The sequence below is a fragment of the Dermochelys coriacea genome, chromosome 25, assembly GCF_009764565.3.
Source record: "Dermochelys coriacea isolate rDerCor1 chromosome 25, rDerCor1.pri.v4, whole genome shotgun sequence".
NCBI classification, from domain to species: Eukaryota; Metazoa; Chordata; order Testudines; family Dermochelyidae; genus Dermochelys; species Dermochelys coriacea.
In genome coordinates this window covers 15,999,264-16,027,025 of record NC_050092.1, presented here as the reverse complement: position 1 = coordinate 16,027,025, position 27,762 = coordinate 15,999,264, and the positions used below count along the sequence as shown (strand labels likewise).

Below are 27,762 nucleotides of genomic sequence, written 5' to 3'. Positions count from 1 at the left end.
GCGGGTGCTTCTGCCCGGTGCCCGACTCCCATCATGGCGGCGGGGGGAGGCGGCGGCGGCCGGGGCGCCAGTGGCCCCAGATGGGGCGGGGGCCGGGCGGGCGGGGGCGCAGCGCAGGAGAAACTGCCGGTGCACGTGAGTGCGGGGCCCTCTCCGGTTTCCTTCAGTGACCCCCGAGCCCGCTCGGGCCCCCCCTTCGCCCCGCCCCACGGGCCCCGTGCACTTCACCCCGGTTAACCTTCGGCCCCTCCCACCCGGGATAATTCCCCCTTGCCCGCTCCGGGCCCCCCATCGCCCCTCCCTCGGGTACACTGTACTTCACTCGGGATAACCCCCCCAGTCCCTCCCACCCGGGATAATTCCCCCTTGCCCGCTCCGGGCCCCCCATCGCCCCTGCCTCGGGCACACTGTACTTCACTCGGGATAACCCCCCCAGTCCCTCCCACCCGGGATAATTCCCCCTTGCCCGCTCCGGGCCCCCCATCGCCCCTCCCTCGGGCACACTGTACTTCACTCGGGATAACCCCCCCAGTCCCTCCCACCCGGGATAATTCCCCCTTGCCCGCTCCGGGCCCCCCATCGCCCCTGCCTCGGGCACACTGTACTTCACTCGGGATAACCCCCCCAGTCCCTCCCACCCGGGATAATTCCCCCTTGCCCGCTCCGGGCCCCCCATCGCCCCTGCCTCGGGTACACTGTACTTCACTCGGGATAACCCCCCCAGTCCCTCCCACCCGGGATAATTCCCCCTTGCCCGCTCCGGGCCCCCCATCGCCCCTCCCTCGGGTACACTGTACTTCACTCGGGATAACTCCCCCGGTTCCTCCCACCTGGGATGATCCCCAGTGCATGTTCCAGGGACTCTCCCGGAGTGAATCCCAACCCCTCCATGCAAGCCCCTTAGTCACTTCCCCCTGGAGACAGGTCCTCAGACCATAGGTGGCCTTGCACTCTGCCCTCCACCCCAACTCCCCAACTAACTCCGGCATCCCTGCAGGTGGAGGATGCACTCTCCTACCTGGACCAGGTGAAGATTCGCTTTGGCAGTGATCCCGCCACCTATAATGGCTTCCTGGAGATCATGAAGGAATTCAAGAGCCAGAGGTAAGGTGTCCCTGTCCAATACCCACTTCTACGTCCCCAACCTGTCCAAAACCCACTTCTTCTCAGGTATCCCATTTTGCCCTAGAATAGTTCCCTGCTCCTAGCACTCCTCTTAGAGGACCACAGACCTTAGTGCCAGCACCCACCTTTAAGAACCTCCTCATTGCTCCTCCCCACTAAAATATCCCCCAATATTCCCCTGCCTCTGTTCCCATTTTCAGCACACCTTCAGCAAAATCTGATCATCACACTTTCCAAGCTCATGCAGGAAATATGCTTCTTGGGTTCCATGAGATTATGCAAGAGTTAAATTCCAGATATAAGGGGTCCATTATCCCCTCCCCCAGAGGGCCCCAAATCCCCTTCTAGAGCACCCTTCCCAAAACCACTCATCCTGATGGAGTCAATATCCCACAATCTCCCAGGGCCCTAATCCAGGGAGACAATAAATCTTATAACTCAGCTCACCCAGGAAACCGAAATCCTAAAAAGGGGTGAGGAAGCCAGAACTTGTAGCACCCAAAACACCAGGAGTGAAGGGCAGGCACATCCCCCTTCAGCTAATCCACATCTTTGAATCTCTGTCTTGCCCCATAAGCAGAGTCATCACTTTGGGAGGAGCTTATTGATGACTGGGAATCTTTCACTTAATTTGGGCCTACTAGGTCTCTTGGTCTTTTAAAGTGACATGAACCTTCCAGAATAGTGGCTTGGTCAGACACTGGTGTTCTATAGTATTGGGGCTAATGGATCTAATGTGTGCCTCATTTGGAGAGTTCAATCTTTAGACTTCGGGGGATGGGACAAGGAGTTTCTTCTGACATCTGTACATTGGCCTTAACCTTGCAAAATATATAAATTGTATGATCAGTATTTAGATTCAGGGAGGGGAAGTATCCTTCCTGTGGTACATGGATGCCCAGAGAGTTGGAATAATTCAACCTGCTACAGTATAATTGCTGTGACTGAGTCTTCTCTAGGAAGCCTCAAGAACTCCGTCTTCAGCGGAGTCAGTGTTCTCTTGATGCTTAAGTCTATCCAATTCCCTGATTGCTAATAAATGTTATTGCAGTTCTTACTTTTTCTGTATTTTATCTTTTATTTTGTGATTTAAGGCCTTGCATGGAGTTAACAATCTGTTTTTGGTTCTAGCATTGATACTCCTGGTGTAATCAGACGGGTTTCTCAGCTGTTTCACGAACATCCCGACCTCATTGTAGGATTCAATGCTTTCCTCCCTTTGGGCTACAGAATAGAGATTCCAAAGAATGGGAAGTTAAGTATACAGTCGCCACTGGCTAGTCAGGTATGTTAAAATGCTTGGATTAATTTAAATGAATCATAATGTATCTACAAGTGACATACAGGGTCTGCATAACAGATGAGTTGATTTGCCTTTATTGCCATTTGAAAATATGTTTTACAGGGTGTTCAGATACCATGGCAATGGGTATGAGAATGTGAATAGAATTTCGTTAAGAAACATTTAATAGTTTTAGTCTGCACTAAAATGAAGCTCCCACACAAGTTGCCACTGCAGGATAAATACTTCAATCAAATTTGAAAGTTAGAGATCATGGCTGGCTGTGTATACACACAAAATCCAGTGAGTCTTTATAACTTGAATTTAAACGTGAAAAACATGTTTGAAAATATGATATTTCCACATTCCCATTAAGGTGCCTACACAGAACACAAATTTGTACGTTGTTCATTTGTATCATAAGAACGGCCATACTGGGTCAGACCAAAGGTTCATCAGCTCAGTATCCTGTCTTCCGACAGCGGACAATGTCATGTGTCCCAGAGAGAATGAACAGAACAGGTAATCATCCAGTGATCCATCCCCTGTCACCCATTCCCAGATTCTGGCAAACGGAGGTTGAAAGCCATTGGTGGATCGGTTCTTTTTTTGAACCCTGTTATTGTGTTGGCCTTCACAACATCCTCTGGCAAAGAGTTCCACAAGTTGACTGTGCATTGTGTGAAGAAATATTTCCTTTTGTTTGTTTTTAAACCTGCTGCCTTTTAATTTCATTTAGCGATCCCTAGTTCTTGTGTTGAGGAGTAAATAACACTTATTTACTTTCTCCACACCAGTCATGATTTTATAGACCTCAATCATATACTCCCCTTAGTCGTCTCTTTTCCAAGCTGAAAACACTCATTATCCAAGTGTTCAGATACAGCTGTGATTGATGTAGCATTAGAACATAGATAGAATCACACCAGACTTTGCATCCATTTTCACAGCTGCAGAATTTGAAATTTAAAAATCTTAGCTGAATTTTGTTCAGAAGCCTCTGGTTTTAACTCTAATCTCTGCTACCTGCTAGTGTTTCAGCTCTCATGTTATTTGATCTCTCTCTATCACTCAGAAACTTGGAATTTCTGAGAGCTCTACTGTTGAACACGTTTCTTGAAATCTACAATTCCTGTGGAATAAAGAAGTGTTAGTTCAGAGTGTTTTGTATGTTCTTGGCATCACTACTTTCTAAAGTGCAGAGGATAGTGGAGTGACAGTCACAAGCATTAATGAGTCAGTTACTGTTGAGGGAAGAATGAAAACAGAAGAGTAGAAGCAGTGGTGGCGTGTCTGTTTTTTCATGGACATTTGGTCATTGAATTTTGAGTACTTTGTGACTCTTCATCAAGATCATTGTCATTGGGTCCAGGTACAGCATTTGAAAATCCCTTGATTATGAGAGGTTTCAGAGTAGCAGCTGTGTTAGTCTGTATCCGCAAAAAGAAAAGGAATACTTGTGGCACCTTAGAGACTAACAAATTTATTTGAGCATAAGCTTTCGTGAGCTACAGCTCACTTCATCGGATGCATCTGAGGAAGTGAACTGTAGCTCACGAAAACTTATGCTCAAATAAATTTGTTAGTCTCTAAGGTGCCACAAGTAATCCTTTTCTTTTTGATTATGAGACTAGCTCTGGTGGAAGAATTGTTCATGAAAACTGGACCTGAGAAGGCACTCACCCTTTGATAAAAGAACAGTGTGTGAGAATCTAATGATGAAGTTTGGCTTGATTGTGCTGAAAATGCCTTCAGATGTTCAGACGTACAGGAAACTTATCTTGCTCCCTGGATCCTGAAACAAAATTACCATGTGGTATGGAAATAGAAGGGTTTGCTGACAACTGAGACTTTCAGAGGTTATCTACAAGGCCCTTTCTGTGAATCCCCTTATCAGAGATGGGTCCTGTATTTAACATATTCTGAGTTTCTCTTGGAATCAGCTACAAATGGACGCTTCTTCCATAGTTAGTTAATGTGGTTTTGGTCAGCCTGGGACGAAGGAACCATGTGCTCCTAGAAACTATTAAATCAAAGGCAGAATTGGACTGAAACAAGTTGTTTGTCATGCTCAGTTGCTTAATGATTAGAAAAGTAGCTTTGAGGCACTATCGTAAGCAAGAGGTGGCATAGAGTCTGCATGGCACTACAGTTGACCAGGTTCTATGAATACAGATTCCAATGAGCTTGACTGCTAGGAGCTGTTAAATTTCTGCCACTGATTGACATCTGTAAACTGCAAGCAAGAAGTTCAACTGTCATTGGTTGGTCATTGGCCTCTTTTAAAACAGCCATTTTCCTGAAAATTTGGACACTCAGTAACGTACATCAGACTGTTTGCTGTGCAACGAACGTCATGGTATAGCTGCACTACTAGGAGCTGTCAGAACTTACCTTTATCCATTAGTGAAAGGAGGGATTTAGAAAGCCTTTGACTGGTGGGACAGGACAGTTCTTGGGTGTGAAGGAGATGTTCTCGGTATTGAGGATCATTTTGAGTTATTTTATAGGGGCTGTTACAATAAGGAAATGTAGCTATGTTTCTTGCTACATCACATATTTGAACACTTTGTTTTTATTATGTCATTGTAGTTATTTTTCTGTAAAGAATGTGTGTTCAACATACCGGTACTTCATACCCAAATAAGTCAATAGCCAAAATGTAGTTCAGTTTTGGTATAACAGTGTATGAGTCTTTGTAAACACAGTCAAGTATATACAACAATTTTTATACTCTGTAAGTGTCCAAAAGTGTAGAGCTATAATCTGAAGAATTAAGTAAGTGTTGGGGATATCTACTAGTCACCCTGATAAAGGCTAGCAAACTGCAGAGTGCAGTCCAAACCTGTTTTCTCTTCAAACATAAGTGTCTGTAAATAAAACAAGAATCATGAAGTTTAGCTGGTTAATGTTGGCCTTTGTTATAAATGATCAAAGCTGAAGCTTCAAAAATCAAGTCTCAGTAATGTTCATACAGTGGGGTATATCAGATGTGAAAATCCTTTGAATAATTACGTTCCAAACTTTCAAGTACTATAAACATCTGTCTGAATCTCTGTTCTCAAATAGGTATGATGGGAAGAGTTCTTTACAAGCAATGTTGGACTTAAATGGAAAGAGAAGTGAGAGTTTAGCACTGTGGCTAATGTTTTTTAATTGATGGTCTTAGTAACAGAGGTCAAGAAATTCATGGGTCACTTAAATCTTTTACTGTGCAATTAATCTTTCCCTAACTGAACGGTTTGTAAATATGCATGATAATTTTAATGAACATGTATATCTATTTTTATTTGAGTCACCAGCTTGCATTACTTCTATCACTAGGTGTCATCAGAGCCTGTTCCAACTGCTCACCCGGGTGGTGGGTTATTGTTACATTATTGTCAGGAGAATTCTCACAATCACAGTGACTGCTCTGAGGAGTTCCGGCAGCAACTTCCATACAAAGAAGATAAATCTCAAATCTCCTTGGAATCTGATTCTGTAGAGTTCAATAATGCAATAAGTTACGTGAATAAGATCAAAACCCGTTTTCTTGACCATCCTGAAATCTACAGATCATTCTTAGAAATTCTTCACACTTACCAGGTAGAGTTCTGGCAAATAAGATATCATGGGTCAGTATTGTGGCTGTTTGAACCTGCAATGTTAAATGAAATTTGTTCGTACAGTACTGTTTTATTGTGATTTATAAAGCTTCCCCAACTTCAGCCTTTGTCAGAGAAATGTGGCACTGAGAAACTCGTAAGCACAGGCTTTGTCCCCAACGTAGCTAGACCTGAGTTCTTGCGGGAATGCTTAAGGTCTGTCAAATGCTTGTCATCTCAGTAATGTGGTGGTGCTACAGGCTTTGGTTTGAAAAAGTGCATTACTGTAACAGTTTGTTTAATGTTTCTCTGTAAATTGGCAGAAAGAACAGCTGAACACTAAAGGCCGACCCTTTCGAGGCATGTCAGAGGAAGAAGTGTTTACTGAAGTAGCAAATCTCTTCAGGGGACAGGAGGATCTACTCTCTGAGTTTGGACAGTTTCTCCCTGAGGCTAAAAGATCTTTGGTATGTGTTTTGGTAGCATAAGGCAAAAAAGATAGAACACTGTGACAGTCTGCTCTGTGTTTATGTTCTACTTGGATAATCTGCATAATGTCTGAATAAATACCCTAAAGAATAAAGTTATTTGCCCCTGCAGGACTGAGACCTGGGCTGGGAGAGAATGCATCAGGGTGAAAAGACTGAGAGAAGGGTTGATTGGGTGGACTGTCTGTGTACCTTTCTCCCAGAGCAGTTGAACAAAGCACAGTAGAGATAACCAGTCTCCTGAGATGGAACAGGTAGTAAGCAGCGATGTGAAAATTCTTAGAAGTTGCTGCTCTGTGGCGCTATTGGCAACAGCTAAAAGATCTCTTCCCCCCAAAAAAGTATGCTCTGAGTCTTCTGCCTTGGGGAGAGTAGAGCCCCTCTGAGGGATACCTTGTGTTAGAGTACTGGGTGAAAACAAACTACTTTTGGATGCCAAATAGGCCGTGTCTAAATTGGAGGGGATTATTTTGGTGGTCCACAGAGATCCATGTGGTTAAAACCATTATTTGGTGAGCTGCAACTTTTTCCTGTGACTTTCTCTGTCATCACTACGTCGTCTGACTGCTCTTGCAGCATCTCCTCTATGGCTGGGAAAGTCAAATGAATGTTGTCCTCGTTTCCTGCTCTTGGAATTTCTACTCTACTAAATCCTTAATACTGAATGAAAAAACTTTAGGAATAAAAAAACCTTTGAAATTCCAGAGATGTGGAGAAAGATTTGGCCCTCGGAACAGCTCTAGCACAAATCTTATTGATCCTTCTGATGACTGTTTCACTGTAGGGTGCTGTTAAGATGCTACCACTGGGTCCTTCTCAAGATTTTCAAACTAGTCTCATAGCTGTATGTAGAGCTGAGACAACTGAATATAGTTTAATGTCTTACTAAAGAACTAACATTTAGTATTAAATTTTTTTTAAAAGGGGTTAATTCTTGCTATTCCAATGGGGTTGCACTTGTATGTGATATGTGTAGTGGTGCTACATCACTGAAAAATACTGTTATAGAGAAACTGACTATCAGTGTTTGAACTATGCTCTCACTGTTTGTTTTTTGTAGTTAGTTAACTCACTTAGTGAAATCTCATGTCCTCTATTCTGTTCAGATAAATGGGGTTCTCTCTTTCTGTGGAACTAATAAGGGCAAATTGAAAGTACTGTCTTTAATTTAGTTCACAGGAAACGGGCCATGTGAAATAAACAGGGTCCAGAAAACTGATCATGAAAAAAATCTGGAACATAGTAAAAAGCGATCCAGACCACTACTGCTGCGTCCTGTTCCCAGCCCAGCAAAGGTATCTTGCAGCAAACTGAAAATTTTCATACTTAGGCATTGCTGTAACCTGTGTTGTATGAGATAATTGCTCTCACCTTTCAAATTCTACTAAGTGCATGTCATAGGGGAGCCTCGCCTGGGTGCTCTACAGTGCCAGGCCATGGTATGATACGCGTGGATACCTCAGTTTTCCTGTTGGAGTCCCCAGAAATAGTCCTTAAGTATATGTAGCCCTTTCAGGGTTAATTACAAAAGTCCTGTATACATAAATTATAACAAAAGTCCCACAGCCATAGTCCGGATAGTACATTAAGTAGACCAATAGAATCTCTCTGGATAGAAATTTCATGCTTGCATTATAAGAGTAGGAATATATTACTAGTCACCTGATCAGGATGGTGATGGTGACTATGAAGTGCCCAGAGGGATTAGAGAGGCCTACAAAGGCAGAAGATACAATAATAATGGGCTATTTCAACTGTCCTCATATTGACTGGGTATATGTCACCTTGGAAGGGGATACAGAAATAAAATTTCTAGATGCATTAAATGACTGCTTCCTGGAGCAGCCAGTCCTGGAACCCGCAAGAGGTGAGGCAATTTTTGAGTTAATCCTACATGGAATGCAGGATCTGGTTCAAGAAGTGAATATATCTGAGCCACTCAGTAATAGTGACCACAATGTAATGAAATTTAACATCCTTGTAGGGGGATAAAATGCCAAAGAAACTCACCATGGCAGCATTTAACTTCAAATAAGGGAACTACATAAATATGAGGAAGCTAGTTAAATGGAAATTAAAAGAAACAGCCAGATGAGTGAAATGCCTGCAAACTGCATGGAAGTTATTTTAAACCAGCATAATAAAGGCTCAAACCTAATGCATAGCCCATTTAAAAAAAAAAAAAAAAGCGGGGGGGACCAAAAACTGCCACCATGGGTAAACAACTGAGTAAAAGAAGCAGCTAGAGGCAAAAAGGCATTCTTTAAAAACTGGAAGTCAAAACCTAGTGAGGAAAATGGAAAGCTGTTAAACTCTAGAAAGTCAAGGGTAAAAGTATAATTAGGCAGACCAAAAAAGAATTTGAAGAGCAACTAGCAAAAAATACAAAAACTGACAGCAATTTTTTTTAAAGTAAATCAGAAACAGGAAGCCTGCCAATCAGTGGAGCCACTGGACTATTAAGGTGCTAAAGGAGCACTCCAGGAAGACAAGGCCATTGCAGAGACACTAAATGAACTATTTGTACCAGTGTTCACTGTGAGGGAGGGAGATTCCCACACTTAAGCCTTTCTTTTTAGGTGACAAAGCTTGAGGAACTGTCCCAGACTGAGGTGTCAGTAGAGGAGGTTGTGGAATAAATTGCTAGATTAAACAGTAATAAGTCACCAGGACCAGATGGTATTCACCGAGGAGTTCTGAAGGAACTCAAATATGAAATTGCAGAACTACTAACTGTGGTATGTACTCTATTGCTTAAATCAGCCTCTGTACCAGATGATTGGAGGCTAGCTCATATGACACTGATTTTTAAAAAAAACTCCAAATACAATCCAGGTAATTAAAGCCTCGTAAGCCTAGCTTCAGTTATCAGTCAGATTGGGTGAAATGATAGTAAAGAACAGAATTCTAACACACAGATAAAGACAATATGGTGAGGAAGAGTCAACATGGCTTTTGTAAAGGGAAATCACACCTCACCAATCTATTAGAATTCTTTGAGGGTGTCAACATGCATGTAGACAAGGATAATTCAGTTGAAAGCCTTTGACCACACCAAAGGCTTTAAAGCAGAGTAAATTGTCATGGGATAAGAGGGAAGGTCCTCTCATGGATCAGTAATTGGTTAAAAGATGAGAAACAAAGGATCAGAATAAATGATGAGTTTTCATAATGGAGAGCAGTAGATAGCAGGGTTCCCAAAGGATCTTTACTGTGACCAGTGCTGTTCAACATATTACTAAATGATCTGGAAAAAGAGGTGAACAGTGAGCTGACAAAGTTTGCAGATGGTACAAAATTACTCAAGATAGTTAAGTCCAAAGCTGAGAATTAGAGAGGATCTTATAAAACTGGGTAACTGGACAACAAAATGACTGATGAAATTTAGTGCTGATAAGCACAAAGTAGCACACCTAAGGAAAAATAATCGTAACTATACATACAAAATGATGGATTCTAGATTATCTTTACCACTCAAGAATGAGATCTTGGGAGTCATTTGTGTATAGTTCTCTGAAAACATCACTGAGTGTACAGTGGCGGTTAAAAAGCTAATATAATGCTAGGAACCATTAGGAAGGGGATAGATAGTAAAATAGGAAATACCATAATGCCACTATATAAATCTATGGTATGCCCACATTTTGAATACTATATGTAGTTCTCAAAAAGAAAAGGAGTACTTGTGGCACCTTAGAGACTAACAAAGTTATTAGAGCATAAGCTTTCATGAGCTACAGCTCACTTCATCGGATGCATTTGGTGGAAAAAACAGAGGAGAGATTTATATACACACACACAGAGAACATGAAACAATGGGTTTATCATACACACTGTAAGGAGAGTGATCACTTAAGATAAGCCATCACCCACAGCAGGGGGGGGAAAGGAGGAAAACCTTCCATGGTGACAAGCAGGTAGGCTAATTCCAGCAGTTAACAAGAATATCAGAGGAACAGTGGGGGGTGGGGTGGGGGGGAGAAATACCATGGGGAATTAATTTGCAAACTGGATACAATTTGCAAACTGGATACAATTAACTTAAGCTTGAATAGAGACTGGGAATGGATGAGTCATTACACAAAGTAAAACTATTTCCCCATGGTATTTCTCCCCCCCACCCCACCCCCCACTGTTCCTCTGATATTCTTGTTAACTGCTGGAATTAGCCTACCTGCTTGTCACCATGGAGGTTTTCCTCCTTTCCCCCCCCTGCTGTGGGTGATGGCTTATCTTAAGTGATCACTCTCCTTACAGTGTGTATGATAAACCCATTGTTTCATGTTCTCTGTGTGTGTGTGTATATAAATCTCTCCTCTGTTTTTTCCACCAAATGCATCCGATGAAGTGAGCTATAGCTCACGAAAGCTTATGCTCTAATAAATTTGTTAGTCTCTAAGGTGCCACAAGTACTCCTTTTCTTTTTGCGAATACAGACTAACACGGCTGCTACTCTGAAACCTATATGTAGTTCTGGTTGCCCCATCTCATAAAAGGTGTACTGAAATTGGAAAAGGTACAAAGAGGGGCAGCAAAAATGGTAAGGGATGTGGAACAACTTCCATACAAGGCTAGATAAAAAAAGTCTGTGACTGTTCAATTTAGAAGAGAGACAACTAAGTGGGGGGATGGGATAGAGGTCTATAAAATCATGACTGGTGTGGAGAAAGTGAATAGGGAAGTGTTACTTACCCCTTCATGCAATACAAAAACTAGGGATCACACAATGAAATTAATAGGTAGCAGGTTTAAAAGAAAAGGAAGTACTTCACACAACACGCAGTCAACCTCCTTGTCCTCTGGAACTCATTGCCAGGGGATGTGAAAGCCAGAAGTATAACTTGGTTCAAAAAAGAATTAGATCAGTTTATGGAGGATAGGTCCATCAATGGCTATTAGCCAAGATGATTAGGGACACAACCCCATGCTTTGAGTGCCCCCAAACCTCTGACTGCCAGATGCTGTGACTGAACATAAGGGGATGGATCACTCAATAATTGCCCTGTTCGCTCCCTCTGAAGCATCTGGCATTGGCCACTGTTGGAAGACAGGATACTGGGCTAGATGGACCATTGGTCTGACCTAGTATAGCCGGTCTTATGTTCTTATCCTTAGAATCTCTCACCACACTCACCTCACCAATACAGTTCCAGCATATCACCATGCCTCAGCTTTCTCTGGCTTCAACTCCCAACCCCAGAGAGCCGGCAGGCATCTCCCTCCGCTGCACTCAGCCTTCAGCCCTCTCCAGCCTTCTGTGCCCATCACTCTCTGGTGCAGGAACATCATCAGGCTTGTTTCTCCACTAGTTTCCTGACAGTTTCACCCTCTTGCTGTGGAGGGTCTGTAGAGAACTTCTTGCTTTATGCAACTTTGCCCAGACACCACCTCCAGTCTCCTGACTCCCAGGCAGCTCTCAACTGCCTTCTTTCTGTCTGTCCTCAGGCATTCCCCCCCATTGATATGGCACATGTGCTCTCTCGTAAAATCCCATTAGGAGTCAGTTGACAAGTCAAGGTGCACTGTCCTCTTTCCTCTTAAAGGACTCATGCCAAATGCAAAGAGAAATGAACCCTTATTTTTTAAATAAATAATGGGCGGGGGAGGGAAATGGTGTTGAAGACACTTAACAAAGGGAAGTTGAAAACTGTTTGGACAAGTGCACTGTCCCTTGATACAACATAAAGTTATATATAAGTACTAAGTATCAGGAAAATGAGGACTTGATAGAGGGGCTGAATTGGGCCTCTCCCCTTGAATAAATTGCTGTTTCCTGCAGAATCATATCTATTATTTACTTGTCATGCGAACCTGTTTTGTTTTTGCTGGGGGTCATTGATACAGACCTCCATGGAAAGTGTGATGTGGCAAAGCTAGTTTGTAATTTTGGGAAATAAAGGCTCAGAGCAAGGGGTAGTAAAATGTAAACTACTGGTATTTGAATCAAAACCATTGAAGTAAAAATATCGAACTTTTCAACAGAAGAAATGAAACTGCGAGGTACCAAAGATCTGTCAGTTGCAACAGTGGGAAAATATGGAACGTTGCAGGAGTTTTCTTTCTTCGATAAGGTCAGTCATCTGGCCCCGTCCTGTTGCATGGTCTTGCTTTCAATAGGCTAGGTAGCAATAGACTGGTATTCTATGACTCCCGCTAGGGTATAGTAGAGTCCATTAATTAACAGTTTCCTAACAAATGGAGGAGTTTTGGAGGACCTGAGGGAAACGCATACTAGTATCTTCCTATGTGTGTTTTTCTTTCAAGCATTTGATTTTTCTGCTTCTCAGCAATTGTGAACTTTATAGTAGTGTAAATCCTGTTACTAAATTACTGTTTGTAACGGCATTTCTGTATGCATGCTGTTTCTGAGGCTTCGATGAGTGTATGCATTTATTGGCTCTGTGCAGAAAGGCTTAGATCCTTTAAGATATCAGCATAAAAATAAAGCTAGTATACAAATGATATGACAGTTTTTATTTGCCCTCCCTCTGCCAGGTGCGCAGGGTACTGAAGAGTCAGGAAGTGTATGAGAACTTCCTCCGCTGTATCGCACTCTTCAATCAGGAGCTAGTGTCAGGCTCAGAGCTTCTCCAGCTAGTCACCCCATTTTTAGGGTAAGTGAACTTGTCTTTCCAGTGACATGTAGGGTGTAGCTTTTAAACATTTGCTATGTCACTTTTTCTCTCATGCTTCAACATTAAAACCTTATGAAGTCGAAGGTTTCTTCTGGGTTAGCAATGCCAATATTTTAGGAATCATTCAGATAGAGGAGAAATAAAATCCGACACAACTTTTAGTCCATAAAGTCTTAGAACAATTCTATAAAACAGCCAAATAGCGGTAGAAGTATCTGATGGAGGCCAATTGAACTATTACACTCTCCCTTCTCTTGGAGGGCTCTTATTGCAATGAACAAAGACTCCTTAAGCAGGTTAAGGAGTGGTATTGATGGGAATCTGAAGGGAATTCGCTCTAGCCCTCCACCAAGAGAATGGTTGAAAAGAGCCTTAAGAAAAATGATTGATTGAAGCATATAACATTACGGTGGAGGGAGTTCTTAGGGCTATGTCAGTAAAGTCCAAGTTTTCAATTTAGTTTTGACCATGGTCTGCATGAAATATAAGAGATGGTGAAGAACGAAAGTAATTAATACTTAATGGACAAAACAGACAGAATGTGATGATGTGAAATATAATTACTTACGTATGTTTATTCATTTTTTTAAGGAAATTCCCAGAACTCTTTGCACAGTTCAAATCCTTCCTTGGAGTGAAAGAGCTTTCATTTGCTTCTCCACTGAGTGACCGATCTGGGGATGGAATGAGTCGGGAAATTGATTATGCTTCCTGCAAACGCATAGGGTCCAGTTACCGGGCTCTTCCAAAAACCTATCAGCAGCCAAAATGCAGCGGAAGAACAGCCATTTGCAAGGAGGTACTTTAAGCTTAATACCATTGAATCCCCAGTCTGCAATGATGGCCTTTCCCAAAGCACGCTAGTTATGATGATTTAAGGTTTCTCTGAAACATGAACACTGCACCAATTTAACTTAAATCACTTTGTTTAAACTGGTGCAGCTTTTGTATGTAGGCTCTTACACTGGGTAAAAACTGCTTATGTCCGTTTAGGTTACACCTGTAAATTGGCTAATCTGAACTAAACTGATATAAATCAGGTTTATATGGAGATAAGAGTGCCACACATAAAGTTGCTCTTGTTTAACTGAATCAGTATAAAATCATACCTTTCATTAAACTGGTACAACTTTGTGTGTGGACCCATACCATGTCCCTGGTGATAGGTAGAAGGGGCAGCGGGAATGGGGGAGAGAAGTTTTATTTCACAGTATAAAATGAGTTTTTCAGCATCAGGCATGAACACGGACTTTGTAGCTTAGTAGGCCAGTGAGTCATCAAAAAGAAAATTTTGAGTCAAAGCCTAAAAAAAATCCGGTGTAAGCAGGGTACAATTCTAGTATGGGGTCATTCAAAGTTGGCTGTCTTTAGTGATCGGTGGGACCCTACCAAATTCATGGCCATTTAAAAATGCATCACAGACCGTGAAATCTGGTATTGTGTGCTTTTACCTTATACTATACAGATTTCATGGGGTAGACCAGTGTTTCTCAAATTGGGGGTCCTGACCCAATAGGGAGTTGCAGGGGGGCCACAAGGTTATTTTAGGCAGGGGGTCATGGTATTGCCATCCTTACTTCTGCGCTGTCTTCAGAGCTAGGTGGCCAGAGAGCGGCAGCTGTTAGCCAGGTACCCAGTTTTGAAGGCAGCGCCCCACCCGCAGCAGCACAGAAGTAAGGCGGCAATACCCTACCATGCCACCTTCACTTCTGCCCTGCTGCCTTCAGAGCTGGGCAGCTGCTGACGGTGGGCCCAACTTTGCAGGCAGCAGCGCAGAAGTAAGGCGGCAATACCCTACCATGCCATCCTTACTTCTGCGCTGCTGCTGGCGGTGGCTCTTCCTTCAGAGCTGGAATCCCAGCCATCAGCTGCCACTCTCCAGCTGCCCAGCTCTGAAGGCAGCACCACTGCCAGAGCAGTGCAGAAGTAAGAGTAGTAGTACCACAACCCTCCCTACCCCCGCAACTCCTTTTTGGGTCAGGACCCCTACAATTATAATACTGTGAAATTTCAGATTTAAATAGCTGAAATCATGAAATTTACAACTTTTAAAATTCTGTGACCATGAAATTGACCAAAATGGACCATGAATTTGGTAGGGCCCTAGTGATGCGGGAAGTGAAACCTGTAGGTTTGTGAAGCACTTGCTGCCCTTTGTTATAAAGGAGTATTCTGAATCAGAGCATCCTGGCAGAAAGTGGGAGTTGGGTTTAATAGAGCAACCCTCCTTGGCACTGGCATTTTTGTCTCCATTATCACCAGTAGCTGACTATTACAGACAAACATCTCTTCCTCCTTATGAAACAACAGCAAAGGACACCTTAGAAACCTTTTGAACAATGTCTGGGTGCAACTATTCACATGCACAATGTCTGAGAAATGGTCAACGCTGACGTTTTAAAATTCTGGCACAGATCATTGGCAAAAATACCTAGCTGGCTGCCTGCTGATAGAAACAATGTTAATATACTTTTTTATATTTTCCCCTGTAGAGGTCCTATCAGGTCCTCAGGAACAGGTCCTTTTTCATAGGACACTGTAGACTGCTGTGTTTGACTCTGTTGTAGGTATTAAATGACACTTGGGTCTCATTTCCATCCTGGTCTGAAGACTCTACATTTGTTAGCTCAAAGAAGACGCCCTATGAGGAACAGCTGCATCGCTGTGAGGATGAACGGTTTGAGGTAGTTCTGCTGTTCAACTTAGAACTTTGCAACTTGATCTCCTGTTCATGTGATCAAGAGCCTTGAAATTATTTAGAGTTAAGGCTACGATTATGTCATGGAAGTCACAGAAACTGTGACTTCCAGAGACCTCCGTGACATTTTCTTCCCTGGGGCTGGAGCTGTCAGCAGGCAGCGCCACAATTCTCAGCCACTGCTGGCAACGGGCCCCCAGCAGCTCCTAGCTGGTGGGCAGCAGGGGCCCCCAGAGCTCCCAGCTCCCTAGGCGGCAAGGGGACCCCCAGTAGTGGCCTAGCTGTGGCAGGTGGCAAGGGGGCCTCCCCCCTGCAGCCCAGCCGTGAAGGGCAGTGGGGGTATCCCAGAGCCCCCAGCCACTGTGGGTGCTGGATCCCCTCCCTTCCCATTTTCACAGATATTTTTAGTAAAATCACGGACAAGTCATGGGCTTCTGTGAATTTTTGTTTATTACCCATGATCTGTCCATGATTTTTACTAAAAATATCTGTGACAAAATCTGAGCCTTATTTATAGTCAATAGCCAAATGCTGAATGCTTTATTAGTAAAGCCCTGAAAATCCATGGATATCCGTGGACTATTTTTGTGGATCATGGATAGATACAGATCCAAATTTTATATCTAAAGCCTTGTAAATCTGTTGATATTCACTTGATATCTGTGGAAGCGGATATCCACAGATCATTTTTGTAGATCACGGATCAGATGCAGATACACATTTTGTATCTGAGCAGGGCTCAGTTTATTAGAGTTAACTCTTCTTCCTGTGACAGTCCCTCCCCTTCTTTGTACTTTAGCTTTAGTGTGGGCTTGCTTTCCCAAGGCTGCTTTTCTCCAAAGTTAACCCTTTCACCACTTCTCCCCAGTAGTGGTGATTGCTTTGTACTTCTCCAGACTGGGGGGAGGAGGCACAAACACCATAATGCCACTGTGTGTATCAGGAGGAAAAGGTTTCAAGAGCTTCACATACTCTACTTTTCATGCCGGGCTTGGAGGTGCCCCTGCTGGTACTCTTGCATGTGCTGTATCTTAAAATGTTGCTTTTGGTGTAGAGGATTTTATTTCTAAACACAGTCTCTCTCTAAACCAGATATGATGTCAACTGCATCATAGCATCCTGTTTTCCCAAGGGCAAATGCAGCACAAAATAGCCCGTAGGGAAATCTGGGGGTCAATTCTACAATTGAGAGTACTGTTGGAGAATCCTCACTGAAGCCCCTGATCCCCAGCCAGTGGACACTGAAATAGAAGTACAGATCTGAGCACAGGGGAAGAGAGCAGAGACCAGCTGCTGAATCCTTTCTTACGCTGTTGTATCGTTTGTGAACTTTAACAGTTGGATGTTGTCTTGGAAACCAATCTGGCCACAATACGTGTGTTGGAGAGTGTTCAGAAAAAGCTGTCTCGGATGTCTCAAGAGGATCAGGAGAAATTCCGATTGGATGATTGCTTGGGAGGAACGTCGGAAGTGATCCAGCGTAGAGCCATCTACCGTATCTATGGTGATAAAGCGCCAGAAATCATTGAGAGTCTTAAGAAAAATCCGGTTACTGCTGTCCCCGTAGTTTTAAAAAGGTAACTCTTTCTTGGGTTCACCTATCATTTCTATCTAATTAGCCAAAGTCTTTGAAAGCTTGTTGTTTCAGAAGTTAATTACCTATTTTCATCTCTTAGGACTCTAGCCCAGGCCAGAGGTGAGCAATTAATGGAATATCTTTAAAAAAATCACTTCAATATAATAGGTCACAAAGATATTAGCTGACTCTTAGCTCCATCTGAGAACAGCTTTAACAATACAAATTATGACAATGCACTGTTGCTCTTGCAGTAACAGTGTATGTTTCAGTAGAAAATAGCCCACCACAAACTTTGTGGTGATTGTGTAATATTGTGTAACAAGATCGCTGCTTCTCCTGCCATGAAAATTGTTAAATTGGTTTTTCATTCATTTTATAACTAAACCAAGCTATTCCTTTAGTTCTGTGGGGCTTTGCCATTGTTTGGTTTCAGCTAGGCTTTCTCCTCAGATGGCTTTTTGTATTAATGTGGACATTGAAAAATATATTTTAAAATTAAACTTTTTTCAGATTCTCTCTTTGTAAAAGTCATTATATGAAAAATGCGTATAGCTTAATTGAAAAGCTAAGTAATTGGGGAAAAGGTTTCAGATACCTTTTGGTATTAACATGTAAGGCTTTTTTTTTTTTTAATTCAGTCTGTAATACAGGTTCTGTAATACATCATTTCTAGTGCATGGCAATCAACCGTGTCACCCCCACCCTGGTGAATTCTTCACACTTGCACACTGTATTGCTCTGTAATGGAGCCATGAGAGTGGCTCCATTGTTACGTTTATGCTCATCCCTGGCTTACTGAGAAAAGTTCCTTTCTGCATTAAAACATCTTAGTCCAACTTAGAGGAAGGAAGGATTTTATTTTTTGAAAATGAGGTTAATTGGACATGTCATTTTGAATGAGACTTTAGAATGGTGGGGGGCAGGCCTTTTTTGAAAGTTCTAATTGTTTTTGTCCAGTCATAACAGAAAAACCTCTTTATGGATTAATCTTCATTGAGAACCAATGCATGAATTTATCATGTTGGATTCCAAGGGTGTGTTGTTGTTAGAGGCGATCTCTGCATGTGGTGCAGCACTGTTATAGGTCCAATGACTCTTATATAACTAGTGCCATATAATCTCAACTTGTATTTTAACAGGAGGTTTTCTCACCGTTTTTCTCCAAAGAGCCTCTGCTTGCTAAGCGTGGGCATCTCATGTTGTTTTTTTCCCTTTAAAATTACAATTAAAATTAATCTATTCAACATGTATTTTAAAAGAGAAAATCAGTCCCATCCTCCAATTGTTCTCTCCCTGGTGCATGAGCTCTTAACTTCCCTATCCCCAACTGCCAAATCTCCGGTTCTGAATCCTGGCTTCTGGCAGCCAGCAACTTGGGACAACAGCCATCTATGGCATCTTCACACAACACTCACTGTTCCTGGACCCTGCTCTGTGACAGCTTCTTTAGTGCCTGAGGAAAATTTAGCTCTGCCCCTCATTTCTGAGCCATTTCCACTTCTCAGCATTTCTGGCTGGTCACGTGGAATCCTTGTATGTAAGACACAGACGGTTAGGTGGAGATCTCCTAGGACCCGAGAAAATTGTTCCAGAAAAAAGAGGGCAGAGTTAAGGTGTTGGCATCTCTACTGTGGATTGCCTGAGTTTCTGTCCCTTAAGAGGTTTTTTTAATATTGTATATTCACAGCCACAACTATTTACCAAAGTCTTGTCTTTTTTTTTCTTTTCCCCTGGGAATACTGAAAGTCTTGCTGTGCCTCAGCAGGCTGCTTTTAAAACACTGTGTGTGAATTTCTGTGGTATGGTTTTCAAATGGTCTCTTCTGCATTATGCAGGTTGAAAGCAAAAGAGGAGGAATGGCGGGAAGCCCAGCAGGGCTTCAATAAGATCTGGCGGGAGCAGTATGAGAAGGCATACTTAAAGTCCCTTGACCACCAGGCTGTCAATTTCAAACAAAATGACACCAAAGCCCTGCGCTCCAAGAGTTTGCTGAATGAGATTGAAAGCGTCTACGATGAGGTGTATATGTTAGCAAACAATCGATCATGTCTGTTTATATTGTTCTGTATTACGGTAATGCCCAGAAGTTCAGATCAGAGTTGGGTCCCTGTTGTGGGAAGCGCTGTACAAACATTGAGGAAGATACCATCCCTACCCTGAAAAGCTCATAATTTAAGATGACATGAGTGGGTGAGGAGAATGATCGAAAATATATATAACTTGTAGATAAAAATGTAAGAGAAATAGCATATGTAATCCCATAAATATTCCCTTTCCTCACTTGCTCCCCAGCCTAGCCATCAACACTTCGTTGATTTTGTGTGTGTGTTGTGGCGGGAATGGCTCGCAGGAACAGATTAGAAGGATCTTACTTGTTTGTCCCTCGATTACAGCATCAGGAGCAGCATTCAGAGGGGAGAAGTGCCACCACGAACGAGCCTCACCTCATCTTCATCTATGAGGATAAACAGATTCTGGAAGATGCAGCTTCACTCATTAGCTACTATGTGAAACGACAGCCCACTATCCAGAAGGAAGATCAAGCCACCATTCGGCAAATAGTCCATCACTTTGTACCGGAGCTGTTTTTCTCTCCGCTCCCTGACCACAGTGTTTCTGAAGAGTCTACTGATGAGGACAGAGAAAACCATCAGGGACAGAACCTGGTTACTCCTGAGCTACGAAAGAAACATGTGCCAGGGCCGCCGAGCAGCCCTCTGGAGGAGAAAGCTGGGTTCTGTGATGCCGCTGTTGCTGAGTCTCACAAACCTCTGGATGATGTGTATAGTCTGTTCTTTGCCAATAATAATTGGTATTTCTTCCTCCGCCTTCACCAGACTCTCTGCTCAAGGCTCTTAAAGATTTATCGTCAGGCTCAGAAGCAGCTTCTAGAGTATCGGACTGAAAAGGAGAGGGAGAAACTCCTTTGTGAGGGAAGGAAAGAAAAGTCCAATGATCCAGCCATGGAACTGAGATTAAAACAACCAAGTAAGAGCATTCTGCAGTCTGGGAATTATTTTGCTGTTTGTGTTCTAAGTGCCTTATGCAGAGGCCACTTGTAGTGACTGGGACCAGCTGGCATGAATATGAGGAATAGAGATACTGAGACCTCTCCTGAGTCTGAGAATTATGGATTCATAACTAATGTTCCCTGCATGTATTAACCAGGATAGTTAGGGGATAATTTACAAGCCAAGGGACACATCTTTGTTCATTTACACCTCTACAAGCCCATTGGCTGTTGTACGATATATACCTTATATCTTCTATATGGGTATTTCTAGAACGTGGGAAAATACTGTTACAAAGTGTCTTGGAGTTTGTTGCTCACATTTAAAATACATACACATGCATGAGAGTTGAATCGGCACTGCCCCAGTGACAATTTCAGATAGTCACACTGTTCTCATGGGGTCTTCCTTGTGCTGTCAGTGGCATCTGGAAGGATGTGGTTGGTGCTACACTTGAAGTGTATTGCTTATGTCTAAAAATATTCTTGGTGCCAAATGTCCTAGATCTAGAGCACAGTTATCTCTTCTGTCCCCCGCCTCGGGGCCACCCTCTGCCTCTTGTGTGCAGTGACTGCTTTCTTCTCCTGCCCAGGTGAGGTGGAGTTGGAGGAATACTACCCAGCATTCTTGGATATGGTAAGAAGTTTGCTGGATGGGAATATTGACCCCACACAGTACGAGGACACACTGAGGGAGATGTTCACTATCCACGCCTACATCGGCTTCACCATGGACAAGCTGGTGCAGAATATTGTCCGCCAGGTAATCGTGTCTCAAATCATCTCTGAGTGCTTCCATGGTGCAGTTGGTGGACAGCCCTTCCTTGTCCTATTGATAAACAGGTCTCTCAGTGTATATGAGAGAGTTAGCAAAGGTCAGAGTAAAGGTGAAGAGGAACTTCACCTTAGAGTGATACTTGGAATGTATCTTCTGGTGAGACAGGCATTCAGCTCTTTGTTTCCCTCCCTGTCTCTCCATAGCTTAAAAATCCTGAGTATCGCAGTTTAAAGGAATTGGCATTTGAAAATCTAGGACTGTGGACTTCCAGCTTCCGTAAGCTTCAGTATTCCCTCTTTGGTACAAAGGTTACATTAGGGTTACAAGGTATCCTGCAAACATAAGAAGCTAAGATTTCTCCTGAGGTGTTTACACAACCATTAGTAGGTGATGGAAAAAAGGCAGAGGAAATAGATAAAGGAAACGAGTGTTGGTAAAATCAGGAGAAAATGCAGCTTGTGAACTGAAATTCCTGTGGCCAGTTAACTTATGACTACACATCTCATTGATTTCTCTGCTGGTGACTCTTGACTGTCCCCACCAGAGCCATTTGGAAGCTTTGACTAGGAGTTAGACGATTCGCATTCACTATATTATCAAGCTCTCCGTTACCAGTTTAGCAATTAGATGTTTAAACAAGTGCTTTAAGACTTGACTGCCTCTTGCTCCCTCTGTTACATTCATTGCAAAATGGAAGGGGGGCAGATGTAAGGGAGTAGTGTGGGTTGCACCGGTGTATGTAATGCTCTTGGGAGAAACTTGCTGAGCCCCTTTTTTCTTGATAATAGCTTCACCATCTTGTGAGTGATGATATCTGCCTGAAGGTTGTAGAGCTCTACTTAAGTGAGAGAAAGCGAGGTGCTGCTGGAGGCAACCTATCCTCCAGGTGTGTCCGGGCAGCCAAGGAGACTAGCTATCAGTGGAAGGCTGAGCGCTGCATGGCGGATGAGAACTGCTTCAAGGTGAGAGCTTGCTTCAGGGAATTGCCCAAAGCAGAGGGGAACCAGACTGGGGTGGTGCAGACAGCAACAGTTGATGCTCTCCTGATTAGCCTAGCTCCCAAGAGATTAGATGAATCCTGTTACTTAGGGCCAAGGGAGTTTAATTTATCTCTTGGATCAGACAGCTGGGGAGTTATCCTATCTTTGTAGCTCCTAGCCAAGGAGGCTGTGATCAAGCGCCCATCAGAGTTTGTTCCTATTCAGACATGCAAGAAGCCTTTGAGTGAATATATTACTTTTCAGATAGTTCCATAGGGGCATGTGGCACTTTGAAGGCAAATAAAGAGACAAAGCTCTTTCCCGACAGGGCAGTGGGCAAGGAGAGCTGAAAGGAGAGGGCTTCTGCTCTTTAGGCACAGCATGAATGCTGGCTGCACTCAGACCTAGGCAAGTCCAAAAGTGTGTGGTGAGTTTCAGTGCTAGGGTTAGAGTTCGGAGGCTTTGTGGACAGCGAGTTTCAAGGAAGGATTTGAATGTGGAAGGATGGATTCTTAGGGCATCTTTGCAGAAGGCCGAGGAGGTTGGTTCCAGGGGGACTGGTGAGGAAGCAAGGGGAGGAGATGGTGGTTATAGCAGCCAGCGCAGGTGATAACCAAAGCTCTGGAGAGTGGTTCTAGCAATAAGGATCAAATTAAGAGGAAAGTCTTGTAGAGGAAGGACAGGCAGCATTTGGCAACAGTTTCGACAGGCATGAGCAAATGCGAGAGAAGCCCAATATAACATCAGGGTGATGAGGAGGGTAGTGGTGCAACTAGCAGTCTTGGAGGGCAAAGGGTCAGGAGGACGATGGGAAGGAAGGATGGAGCTTTGTTTTGATGTATTGAGTTTGAGGAGTTACTGTGCCAAGGGTGAAGGGTCAGGTAGAGGAACAAGTTTCACAGAAGGAGGGAACACCCAGGGTGAGTGGGGCAGGGCAGACCTTGAGAGTTTGAAAGAACATCTGCATAAAGGTGGTATTGAAATCCCCAAGGACACAGCGTAGGGGAACAGAGAAAGTGGTAGCAAGAACTGAGCCTCGGTTTCTGTGTGGTCAAGCATCAGGGGGCCATGTTGTATATGCACCTCTTCTCCAATCTGTCGTGTTCAGCGGAATTTCTATGAAAATTCAGCACACTGATCTGGGCTCCTGCCCAGCTCTGGAGGCTCCAGGTGACATCCCCTGTGTCTCACTTCATTACAGGTAATGTTTCTTCAGAGGAAAGGGCAGGTGATAATGACCATCGAGCTACTAGACACAGAAGAGACCCAAACAGAAGACCCTTTGGAGGTTCAGGTAATTAAGCTGCAAGGACTACAGAGTCACCTCTGTGCCACTGACAAAGGAGGCTGCCAGGAATGTTCCCTTCCGTTTCACTCCAAATTGTGGGACAGGCTTTCCCAGGACAATGAGTGTACTTGGGATAGAGCATGTGGAGGACTGTGTGTCCTTGATATAGAGGCTGCTGATACAGAAGTCGATTTAAACACAGATTGGCTCAGGGTGGTTGGGTTAGGTACAGGCAGCTTTAAAAGCAGCCTGGAAATACACTATTAAGGCAACTGAGTTTATTCTGACTGGGGAGATATGACTTGGAAACGGTCTTTCTTGTATAGCACTTGGCTAACTACATGGAACAGTACGTTGGGGTGGAGGGTGTCCCAAACAACCAGAACGATGGCTTCTTACTGAAACCGGTCTTCCTGCAAAGGTGAGCTCTCCCCTTTTCCTGGTGTCTTGCCCACGACAGCTGGTTCTGCTGCTGCCCTGTGTATTGAGATTATTTTGGTTCTATTCCTGTGTGGAAGAGTCCCTTAAAATTTTATTTCTTTTGCCCTTTCTGTCCCTAGCACCTCAAAACCAATATACTGTACACACTGTTCCAGGGAAATACAGGCACTCTGGGGTGCAGGTTTACAACCAGTGTGTGGCGCTCTGCACAAGGGCATTTAGGGCAGCATTCAGGTTTCACACAATATTAAGTGTACAATAAGGAGGAGAGAGTAGGACTTCTAAGCAGTCCCTCTTTTTGGGGGGAATTTAAGGCATAGTCCCTTCTGCTCTTCATCACAAAAGTGTGCCAACCTTGGGGATAAGGGGGATGGTCTGGAAGCAAAGTTCCTGGGAAGAGCCAGGCATAGGAATGTGAATTTCATGCTCTCATCTTTGGTGACTAGGAGGGTGGAAGCTGAAGAGCCAGGAATTTTAAATTACTTCATAATACTTGGTTTTGTCCTAGGAACCTTAAAAAATTCCGCAAGTGGCAATGCAAGCAAGTGAGAGCTCTGCGGAGTGAAGTGAAGAGTTCCTGGAAGAGGCTGATCGGGGTGGAGAGTGCATGCAACATGGACTGCAGGTTTAGGCTCAACACCCACAAAATGATGTTCATCATGAACTCTGAGGATTACATGTACAGGCGGGGGACTCTATCCCGAGCTAAGCAGGTGCATGTCCTGTTATTCTCTCAACAGTTCAGGCACTGGCAGAGATGGGGAACTTCAGCTGCGACACCTGCAGTGACAGGAGTCTCATGGCTGAATTCCTACAGACTGCTCCCTGGAGTTACATCTCCACTGGCTGAAATAGCAGAGGAACTGGTAAATGCTGTATACCTTAATTTACTAGCCATAGCTTTACCATGCAAGTTGCACAGAAGGATAGTTCTATGTAAGAAGCAGAGGCTTCTAGAGGCAGGTACAAGGGATACGTGCTCCTCTGGTTGTTTTAAAGCATGAATGTCTCAAGTGTCCAGAGAGCTGAAGATTTAACCTTCTCCCCTACGAGCCTTTCAGTGACCTTTACTGTCCTTATCTCAGGTGCAGCCCATGGTTCTGCTCAAGCACCACCAGCAGTTTGATGAGTGGCACAGCAGGTGGCTAGAAGAGAATGTTACTGTGGAGGCAGCAGAACTGGTTCAAGACTGGCTAATGGGCGATGAGGACGAGGACATGGTCCCATGCAAAACAACTTGTGAGACGGTCAATGTCCATGGGGTCCCCGTGAATAGATACAGAGTCCAGTACAGTCGCCGTCCAGCCTCACCATGAGCAGAGACTCATCCACGTGTCAATGCCAAGCAGGAGCTTTGCCGGCAAAACACTTTTACTCTGAGAATAGTGGTGGGAATGCAATGTATGTATTAATGATATTTATCCAAACAGCATTTTACTTTGGGTTATGATGTATTTTCCACATGGCATAGAATTGTCTCCTTGCAGTTTACTCCTCCAGGCCATGACATCGTGAAGAGTGCTAAAGCCATTCCTGGAAGAGGGCTCTTAGCATTGCCACTCTGTATAGTAGCTTTCTAGCTTCAGGCCTACTACAAGTCAGCCGGAGTGGGAAAGGCTGACCAAGGTGAGCTGTCTACTTGGGGGGGTGCCAAGTGCTCAGCTCCAGAAAAGCTGCCAAAGGCTGGTGCGTTGGAGGAACAGGGCAAGCTGGCCTGGCTGCTTGCAGGGGGCTGCATGCTCTAGCCAGTGTAGAGCATGATGGGTGCTAGAGCTGACCCTGGCAGCTGCCTCATCTTTTTGAAGTGTTTAATGTTTCATGTCCCTCTGCATTTCATGCCATGCCTCAGTCTGCAGAACTTCTTAATATAACCCCTTAGGGCCAGTGGGCCCCGAGCACTGGCTTTGCCATGGGTGCACGTACTCAATTGCGTTATCTGTTCATACTAATGAAGCTATGAATGCCACATTTGTTACTGCTGCTGTGGTGGGGAAATGCCAAATCTTGAGACATCAAGGGAGGGAAATGAGACCCTTGAATTTTAAAACAGCTAGACTGGTGAAGAGTTTCAGAGCTCACGCTAATCAGAAATGGCTCCATGGGCTGCATTGCTGAGCAACTGAGCCCAGGCACATTCTCTGCCTCCGCAGAGAATTCTGTATTGGATCCCTTGTTGATCTTTATAAAACTGTGTCACACTGCAATATCCTGCCTTCTCATTTCAGGAACTGCTTGAAGCTGGAATAAAATCCATGAGGAGGTCTGGGTTTTTGTTTGTGTTTTGCATGCTGATGGACAGCCTCTGGAGACTCTGTGTTGCAGACATATATCTTAGTACTCCTGTATAGTAACACTTACAAAGTGAATCAGTAGATGGAGTTTTAAAGCATGTTTGCATTGGCTTGGAGGGTTTCCTAGATACTGGTCTTTTGCTGATGTCTGTATAGATGCTCCCTTTTGCAGTGACACACAAAAATGTGTATTCATGGGAGGATTCTGTCCAGGCATAAGCAGTGTAGACAAGCTATTCCATTGACACGTTCTGTACCTCTTCCTGAACTCTGCCAAAAAAAAACAAAAAAACCAACCAACCACCCACCCACCCACCATGCTCTGAACCACACAGAACTCTACATTCATCTTCTGACTTAAACCTAACAAAAGGACCAGAAAGTTCAGAGTCAAGGCAGCCCTGCAACCCCATCCTGACTTCACTTGTGTATTGCAGGAGCCTGGGAATATCACACAATCCTGTGTAAAATAGTTGTGTCATGAGGCAAATCTAGCTTCTTTTCAGCCCTGACTCCAAGGTCTCCTGGACATTTGGAAGGGTGGAGGAGGAATTAGACCCCCTAATGTGTTTGTTTCTGTGGTTTGGTTTTTATGGGTATAATTTCTGCTGGACCCAAGGAGCAGCCTATGGGAGTCGTGCTATGTTTCCCCCCTGAACTGCATTTGGTTTTGCAGTTGTCTCACTTGACAGCAGAAGAAATGGGCCATTTGTGCATATTTGACCTAAAACTGTACCAGTTGTTTCTTTTTTGCAAGATAATCTGTGAGTTGGAGGCAGCAAGGCTGACCATTTGGCATTTGTGGCCACATGCACATCCATTGCCAGCAGTGTGCTTTGTACCATGAACCCAAATTCTTATTGTCCAGGGCTCAACTGATGCCAGTGGCAGAAATTATAAGCCAAGGGCTTTGAAAAAACCTTCATGTTTTAGGTAAGGGATGGAGCTCTGTAAGAGGTTAGGGTAGATCTGACTAGTGCAACATCTCTTTTGCCTCTACACAGCTCTACAAACGCACCTCAGTCCTGTTCAACACTCTGCTGTCCCAAGCAGAGATGACCAACTGTGCCAAATTTTGTTATGGTTTTGTGATACAGACAAATGTTTACTAGAAAGTAGCTTGCAACTTGTGGCTTAAAATGCAATTGATTCCAAGTCTCCCAGGGTGCGTAAGGCTAATACACGCATGGACCCTGGTCAGTCTCCCCAACATTTTAAGTGTACTTCAGGTATTTTTACGCATCCTTATTTTGTAAACCTTAATTTATAATCTGAATGGATTAAGTGAGAATTTCATCATTTACAGCACTATTGTCTCAATGTGATAGTAGCAAATGATGTGAATGAAACAAGTGGGTGGTGCCAATGTGTTTTGAGAGCGGCCTGCTAATGTTTGAGATTTCAGCATTTGAACGCTGTCTATCTTCTAGCATGAAATTGATTAAAGAAAGTTTGTTCTTCCATTTTTTTGAAGGATCTTTGCTTTGGGGCTTGTAATTGCTTTGCCAGCTCTTTGAATGTAGTTTTTTTTATATTTATTTGCACATTCAAGTAAAATAAAATATTGATTTTAAAAGTCA

General features: G+C 43.6%; 1 protein-coding gene across 4 annotated transcripts; it reads left to right on the top strand.

The window, feature by feature from the left end:
- The first annotated feature begins 13 nt into the window (after nt 1-13).
- On the top strand, nt 14-27,762 carry SIN3B (SIN3 transcription regulator family member B). Of its 4 annotated transcripts, XM_038383674.2 has the most exons (20): nt 14-135; nt 998-1,104; nt 2,257-2,410; nt 5,732-5,995; nt 6,318-6,461; nt 7,655-7,777; nt 8,122; nt 12,465-12,553; nt 12,978-13,096; nt 13,709-13,916; nt 15,685-15,801; nt 17,154-17,392; nt 19,230-19,413; nt 19,788-20,382; nt 20,998-21,167; nt 21,971-22,144; nt 23,364-23,456; nt 23,777-23,871; nt 24,400-24,604; nt 24,977-27,762. In XM_038383674.2, exons 1-20 carry the CDS (start codon nt 34-36, stop codon nt 25,205-25,207), a joined length of 3,414 nt encoding a protein of 1,137 aa, XP_038239602.1. In that variant the 5' UTR covers nt 14-33; the 3' UTR covers nt 25,208-27,762. The 4 variants fall into 4 exon arrangements, 3 of the variants coding, with proteins under 3 accessions (XP_038239602.1, XP_043358756.1, XP_043358757.1); XR_005290208.1 differs by lacking the exons at nt 14-135; nt 998-1,104; nt 2,257-2,410; ... (1 more) ...; nt 6,318-6,461; nt 8,122 and having other exon boundaries at nt 7,649-7,777; nt 24,977-25,292; nt 26,117-27,762; XM_043502821.1 differs by lacking the exons at nt 14-135; nt 998-1,104; nt 2,257-2,410; ... (1 more) ...; nt 6,318-6,461; nt 8,122 and having other exon boundaries at nt 7,649-7,777.